Below are 7842 nucleotides of genomic sequence, written 5' to 3'. Positions count from 1 at the left end.
TCATGTGTGTTGATTTCTCCCCCAATCCCCTCCCTCCAGAATTCCTAGGTAACGACCCAATATACATATGAATGACTAGCCAATTTAGCTTCCACTTCCAGCATTTGACTGCTCTCCGGCTTTTAAAGGTAGAAACGCAAAATGATGACTCCGCGGGGGTCTAAGGTACTACCCCGAAATGACTGCTCTCCGGGGGTGTAAGTGTTAACACTCAGCTCAGGTAACCCACCGTTTACTATCAGGAAGGCAGGCATGGCCTTAATGCTTGACCCTGCCCAGGCTGATGATGAGAGATGTCTGGTAGTTGCCTTGCTCAAATTTGCACACTGACACACACAAACACACTAAGAGCCACATGATCCCATAGCTCTCAATGACAGCTGAAACCTCCACCCATACCTTACTGCCCTCCCACCCCCAAACCCCCAGCCCACACAACTTAGGGATCACAAAAATCAATACCATGCAACGCTGCGTTCATAGCACACATTACAAAAAAAATAGATGGTTAGTTAAAGGAAATGTCCACAGATGTGTTTGTTGTTATTTATTTGGTTCACGGCACCGTCACAGATGACAAAATGAAACATACTAACTGGCTGATAAATCAAATGTATCTTCTCTTTTAAACAATGTAGCACCACTGATATGCCAGGAAATGAGCACAGTAGGGTTACGAGTGATACAACTGGCACCGACCTGAGATATAATACAAATACAGTTTTTTACAAAAAATAAAAACAGACGAACACCAATCGAGATAAAATGTCTTGTAAAAGTAGTGCAGTAGTGAAAGGGTGAAATGAGTTTCTACTACTGTAAGTCCAGAGAAAAGTGCAGTAACATTTTCTTTTGTTGTTGTTTTTTGGGGGTTTTTTTGTAAAATTGCCCACCTCTGTGTCAGCAGCTCACTTGGCGAACACAAATCTGAAAGAAGTTTAAATGTAATGACTCGCGACCAGCACTGCACCAGGAAAACCTGTGGTCAGCGCTAATAAATTGAGTGTTTGAATTGCAGGGAAATGAAATTTGGTCAAGCCAAACTTAACCTTAAAGTGAGTTGAGACGAATATTGGGCCATTATTGTGTCCCAGAGCCAGCTTCTTCACAAATGAACTGGTTATCTGATCTTCATTCTTTTCAGAGGGAAAAGCGTTAACATTAAAATGCAAAAGATGTATCTGAAAAGTGCAAGCACCACTGTGAGACTCTTTCCAGCATTTAACAGGCCACTTTGGTGCACATAAAATATTCAATTTTTTCACTTTTGGACCATATTTTTGTGTCTCGCGTTGACTTTTTCTGTGTGTGTTCATCTTTTGTGTTTTAAAATAAGTAAACAAGCTGCCCCGGTATTTCTAAATCTGTTTCATACATTTTTATTTTTACATAGATATATGCTTGGCATTCTTTTACACTAAACATTAAGCCTTTTATGGACACCCACATAAAAAAAGTGGCAGTGGATGAAAAGAATCTCGTGTCAGCAACAAATGTAATTCAGGTATTTGTGTGTGTGTGTGTGTGTGTGTGTGTGTGTGTGTGTGTGTGTGTGTGTGTGTGTGTGTGTGTGTGTGTGTGTGTGTGTGTGTGCGCGCGTATTGCTATGGAGCTTGTGTAACTCTGAACTTTTAATTTTAGATTGACTGGGTACGTTTGAGTTCATGCTCCTTTGAAGGCCTCTCACATGCCAGGTCCACTAGTTGATCGCCCCCGAGCTTGGGATTTGGTGATTGAGTGCCAGTTTCTGACAGCCGACTACAAGTTTGAGCGAACATATTAACACCAGCATTACCTTTACCGAGATGATCTGAGTAATGCTTCACTGAGCCAAGTCCTGTGTTTGAACACCCAGTCAGATGTTTGTACCTCTGCTTGGGTTATGTGGTTTTGCTGCCTGTTCTTCTCTTTCGTTGGGACACAGAGAAGTTCAGCACTCCCGGGGTTTGGTGGAGCGGTGCTGAAAAGAAAAAAAAAGAGGCAAGAAGACATCAGCACTATTTGCAAATCAAAAGCAAATGTTCTGGGGATTTTGGAGGAGAAGTTACTGCTACGTAGTCTCCCCGTGCGCTTGGCTTTGAGGAGGTAAAATGAAGACAGCTTCAAGACTGGCTTCATGCTGGGTGCAGATTAAAATAACTGTCAGGAGACGGGAGCAGCTATTGAGAGAGACAGGGTGACACACAGAGTGATGGGGCTCAGCCTCTCACACTTCATGACACAGTATTTCACTAAAGCTGGTTCAGCTTTACAGCCCTTGACCCTGGGTGTCTATGTTTTCTGTGTGTGCGAGTGTGTGCGCATGTGTGTGGTCAGGTATTAGTCATGTTGTGGGGACTTGAGTGGATTTACAGAGACACATTATGGGTTGGTGTCTCCCAAAAGGCAACAAAAAGTCAGTGCTCACAATGTGAATTGTTAATTTGAAAGGGGAGGACACTCTTTAAGGTTAAATGATGATAGAGGTTAGGCAGATAATCTGTAGTCCTCTCATGTAATGATACATGGTTGTCTGTGTCTACAATACTGTGCAAAAGTCTTGAGTCACACCTCATTTCTTTATATTGTACTTTACTGTGATTTTAAGTAGTCTTGATAGTTCCCCAGGCTTTTTGAAGGTCTTTCAAAAACATTTTCACTCATTGGCTAATTTTTCAGTCTTTTTTAATTCCAATTCTTGTGCCTGATCAATTTTAGAGGAATGTTTTTTCTTTCTTTTTTTTTGTTTTGCGATATAACAGACAACTTAGCAGAGAACTAATTTTGAACTGTATTTTCAGGCCCTTTGCTACTTGCAGCTTTGTTCCCTCTTATTTAACTGAATCTACAAAAAATGCAATAGACAGTTTGACAGACATAGCATAGTATTTTTGTACCACCAAGGTGGTTCCCATGAGTTTCATAGATAAAAGCGTGATATGAGATATATCATGCAATATATATTATGCAATCTATCCTAAAAAAACATGAGGAAACTTGACAAATGGAAGACAAAACGAAGAAGTGGAAGGCCTAAAACCAAATCCTTTTAAAAGTGATGTAATGATCATCAGATTACATCAGAGTTTGATCCACCATTCAATACCATCTGAAAATGATCTGATTGACAATGGCTTTTCAATATGACAATGATCCCAGACACACTTATAATGCAGTAAAAGCACACAGTGCAACACAATCATTGATGGATTGGCCTCCCCAGAGCCTGAACCTCATCATTATTGAAGCAGTGCGTGATCATCTTGACAGAGAACAAAAGGCAGACGACATCCAAAGAAGAGCTTTGAATGTCCTTCAAGAAGCCTGAAGAACTATTCCTGAAGACTACTTGTATTTTGCCTTGTATGCTGTATTTCCATGTATGTTTGCAGCCTTCAATAAATTCCTCCACCTATTTCCCATTTACTTCCACACATATGCAAAAATTAGAGGTTGCTCAAGTCTTTTAGATACTTGCACTATGCGTCTCATGGTGCAAGTATCTATTTTCTTCGTGTGTTTACCTTCACTACATGAAGGGTCAAGCCAGGTGAGCGGGCACAGGCAACGTCCATTCACCCTATCACAGCGGGCCCTGTCAGAACAGCGACACAGCAGGGAGCACTCAGGGCCAAAACGGTCTTCGTCACAGGCTGAGAAAAAAAAAAAGGCACAGTGAAAGAAATGAGGAAATTCAAAGAAAGGAAAGACTTGACGCAAGACACCCTAAGTGATCTTTTTTTAATATCTATTTTGGATTTAAGTGAATCATGTTAATAAAAGTAATATCTACTTTTTTCACATCTGTGCCCCGTTCTTCCTGGGGGACAGAGACAGCGTCCTGTCGATGGGTCACATGGGGCCTCGCCAGCACAGTCACATGATCTTTCACAGTTCGGTCCAAAGCTGCCAGCCTCACATCCTGAGAAGAAAAAACAGAAACATTCACACGCATACTTTGAAAAATGCAGTAATGATCATTCAAGTTCTTCTTTAACTACACGGAAACTGCTTCATTAGACATGAATAGACTGGGAGTGCACTGAAACCTGCTGTAAGTAGTTGATAACACGTGTATACGTAAAAATATCCTTTTTTTTAACATAATCCCTTTTAGAACGAGATGACGATTAACACATTTAATAAACATTTGGGAAATTGAAATTTAGTTCTTAGCACACATGCAAATATACATTTAATGGAAATGAATGGATTCACATACAGTACTAACAACAGCATTTAGTTATAAGAAACTGTGCATAAACATTTTCTCAGATAGACACAAACATCCTGATCGATCCAGGTCGGTGTCTGAGGCATGTGGCTACCTTCTAGCTGCTCTTCAGTGCTCAGTCCTATCTCCTGCTGGTACTGAAGTGGCCATTAAGGCACTCAAACTGGGGCTGAGAGCCCCACGAGCTTGCAGGAGGGCATGAGGATGTAACAAGAATGCATTAAGCAGTAGGGAAACACCCGTCTCTCATCAAATAACCAGCCTGCCTGCCCACCTACCTAACAGCCTGTCTGCCAGCCACCACACACTCACATTTTGCTGGAAGTCTCTCATTCATTCATGCTCATATCTCCCCATGTACAGTCGCAGCTGGCTATCCAGGTGGCCATTTAACAATGAGCACAAACATGTGACTGTGAGCACTGCTGTGTTTTAAGTCTTCGCAGACATGCTGAATTACAAATATCCCTCTTTGTTACTCGTTTAACCTTTACTCCCATGTAGTTGCATGTAACATACTTACGTCTTTGGCACTGTGAGCCATGGTAGCCCGGTGGACACGCACATTTGCCTGTCACAGGATCGCACGCTTGCAGCACCTTACAAACACAGGTGTGTGCGCAATTCACTCCAAAAAACCCAGATGGGCACGCTGGGAGGAACACAAGACAGAGGATTTAGGTTGGTTAAAAAGGTGTTTTATCTGGATTCATTCAGTCTTCTATGTGACCAGGGGAGTTTGAAAAAGATCTACATTTCATAATGTCAACGGGACTTCTAGTAACCTTATAACCAAGTTTTCTTTTCTTTATTTCGAGTGAGGGTTTGCATACTGTGTTGACAGGAGTGGCCGTAGTATCCTGCAGTACAGCTGCAGCTGCCAGTGAAGCGGTCGCAGGTCCCATTGTTGAGGCATGGACAGTCTTGTGCACAATCAAGCCCATATTTTCCCTGTGGACAGGCTACACACACAGACACACACAATGGGTTGATAACACTAGAAAGAAATGTGACATATAAGCCTGAGTGATGATTATTGGAGTAAAAAAGTAAAAAAATGTGTGCATCAAACATTAAACACTGAAAACATTAAAACTGGGGAAAATGTCTTCTTCATAAATGCAGACTGAAGTCCATCATGTAGCTAATAATGGGGAAACTACTGCAATATAAAGTTTGTTGTTGGCTTTTAATTTGAAATGACCACAATCAAATTCTGCTGAGTTTAGGATTTTTTTTATTGTGGAATATCTGGAGTACCTGTCTCACAGCGGGGTCCAGTCCAGCCGAGGCCGCACTTGCAGGACCCATCACTGGGGTCACACAAAGCCCCGTTCAGACAGCTGCAAGCGTTTCTGCACTGCATGCCATAGCGCCCCCTGGGACACACTGGAGAAACAATTTTCAGGAAACATCATAATACACTAGAACTCTTCTGTTCAGCAAAAGCACTAGTGGTTGCACCAAACATAAAACACACACAGTGCACAGCTCGCGCTTTCCCTTGTCTCTTTCACACACGCGCGCACGCACACACACACAAACGCGACTGCACTAACCACGCTCGTGTTTATTTAAGCAACAGTTTCTAAAGAGATGGCAAAGTAGCCTAATTTGGCGCTGATATAAAAGAATAATCATGTTTCTCTGGGTAATTTAGATTGGGAAAACAATAAGCAAGCCGTCTTTGATTCCCCTGTTTATTTATTTGCTTCCTTGCCAAATCCAGCGACACGGAACACAGAGAATGAGCCACTTTAGGTTTATGTAAACATTCAACAAGAGGAACTTAAGAGGTGGTATGTCCAAGTACATGCAGGAGGCTGAAGACGAGAACATTTAGTGCAGGCAGCGCTGGAAATTCCCTGTTTGCAATCCAGCTGAATTGCTGATAAAAGGAGAGATTAAGAAAACTCAGCTCTGCCTCTGTTTAGTGGGAATAAAAGCCCTGTGATCATCGCAGCGCTTACACTGAGGAAATGGAGAATTTGTAACTTAAATACACAGGGAAAATGTTGAAAACTACACCCTCATTTTAGTGGTTGTTTCTCATTTCTAGTTAAGTGTCCTGTTTCTAAAGAACTCATTAGAGCCAGTGGTTCCTAATGATGCATGGCAGTCTCAGTGGTGACTCTCTGTAAACTCGAGAGGATTGTAAAAGAAAAATGTCTAAATATAAAGCCTGTTTGATATGTGTGATATGGTTCTGCTTAAAGTTGAACAGCGAGGTGACACTTTAAAGCTGCTGCAAAATGTTAAATGTGCCAGTATGTATCCTGTTTAGAGTCAGTCTTGAAACTACTCTTGTAGTTCTTTGAATATCATTCTCTGATGTGCAGCACTGTTCTTGCCACTTTGCATCTAAAATTCTGCAAATATATAATTTTGCACTAATATACTGCAAATAAACATCCTCGGTTTAACGTTACCTTGCTCGCAGGACAATCCCATCCTACCAGGGCCACAGATACACCTCCCGGTTACTGGGTGACACTGTCCTCCTTCCCCACACGTGCACATCTTAGCACAGTCTTTCCCATAGTATCCACTTGGACAACCTGCATGAATAGATATGCTTTCATCCATATGAAAGAACAAATTAAAAACTATGCATGTATTAATTTTACAGGCATCTGCATTACTTCAGTTGATGTCGACCAGAATTTTGTAACGCAACATAAAGAATGGTTGTATCAAAAAAAAGTCTCTAAATCAATCCAGTTAGATTCAATTTTATTTATATAGGACTGAATCAAAACAACATTGACCTCAAGGCATTTTATATTGTAAGATAAAGACCCTACAATAATGCAGAGAAAATCAAGGTTTGTCACTTGGTGACAGTGGGAAGGAAAAACTCCCTTGTAGCAGGAAACTCCCCCAGTAGAACAAGGCTCAGGTAGGGCAGCCATCTGCCGCAACTGGTTGGGAGTGAGGGGAAGGTGACAGGGTAAAAGAAAGACTGTGACTCTAATCAAGCTATAAGTATAAGTAGGCAGAAATATGACTCGCAAATATGACTTTTATTAGAGGACAAGGACATTCAAGCTTTCTTGACTTACTTGAGCTGCAGTCGCTGCCTATGAAGCCAGGAGGACAGTAGCAGGAACCAGTCCTGAAGTCACAGCGACCACCATTGATGCAGCTGCACCTGGACTTGCAGTTCGGCCCAAAAGTCCCCGCTCTACATCCTACAGAAAAACCAGACACACAAAACTATTACTAGCTTAAATTAAACATATCATTGAGTCATGCAAATCTAAAGTGTAGCCAAATATGTACTCCGCAGCAATAGTTATTTCATTAGACTTCCTGTTTTATTAAAAACTAAATAAATAAATGGATAATAGCAGGTGGGTCTTATTAGCCAGTGGTTGCAACAGAAGATTAACAGTATACTTACTTAGCCCACATCGCGGCCCATAATAACCGGGCAAGCAGCTACATTTCCCCGTCACCGGATGGCACTGCTCTTGGTCTCCTGAACACTGGCACAGCTTGGTGCAGTTTTGTCCGAACACTCCAGCAGGGCAGGCTAAAATGATCAAACCGGCAGCACATCACGCACATTAGCACAACAGAAGAATGTAAGAAGCAATTTTTGGGATCATTTACCTTCTTTGTTCAAA

The 7842-nt window shown here is 41.7% G+C and overlaps 1 protein-coding gene across 1 annotated transcript in view; it reads right to left on the bottom strand.

The window, feature by feature from the left end:
* Nucleotides 1-532: 532 nt before the first annotated feature.
* Nucleotides 533-7842, bottom strand: part of egfem1 (EGF-like and EMI domain containing 1) — a 54544-nt gene continuing 47234 nt past the window's right edge. The window contains exons 30-38 of the mRNA XM_085429561.1: nt 7617-7748; nt 7276-7404; nt 6643-6771; nt 5474-5602; nt 5047-5175; nt 4737-4865; nt 3773-3901; nt 3504-3632; nt 533-1960 (exon numbers count right to left, since the gene is read on the bottom strand). Of these exons, the coding sequence (XP_085285687.1) occupies nt 1881-1960; nt 3504-3632; nt 3773-3901; nt 4737-4865; nt 5047-5175; nt 5474-5602; nt 6643-6771; nt 7276-7404; nt 7617-7748 (1115 nt within the window). The 3' untranslated portion in view covers nt 533-1880. The remainder of the gene's footprint in view (nt 1961-3503; nt 3633-3772; nt 3902-4736; nt 4866-5046; nt 5176-5473; nt 5603-6642; nt 6772-7275; nt 7405-7616; nt 7749-7842) is intronic.

Source organism: Copadichromis virginalis, linkage group LG14 (genome assembly GCF_057382275.1).
Source record: "Copadichromis virginalis isolate Kocher_CV1m ecotype Utaka linkage group LG14, C_Virginalis_male_GT1.1, whole genome shotgun sequence".
Lineage (NCBI taxonomy): Eukaryota > Metazoa > Chordata > Actinopteri > Cichliformes > Cichlidae > Copadichromis > Copadichromis virginalis.
The sequence above is the reverse complement of the archived record's forward strand: the minus strand, read 5'-3'. Positions and strand labels throughout refer to the sequence as shown.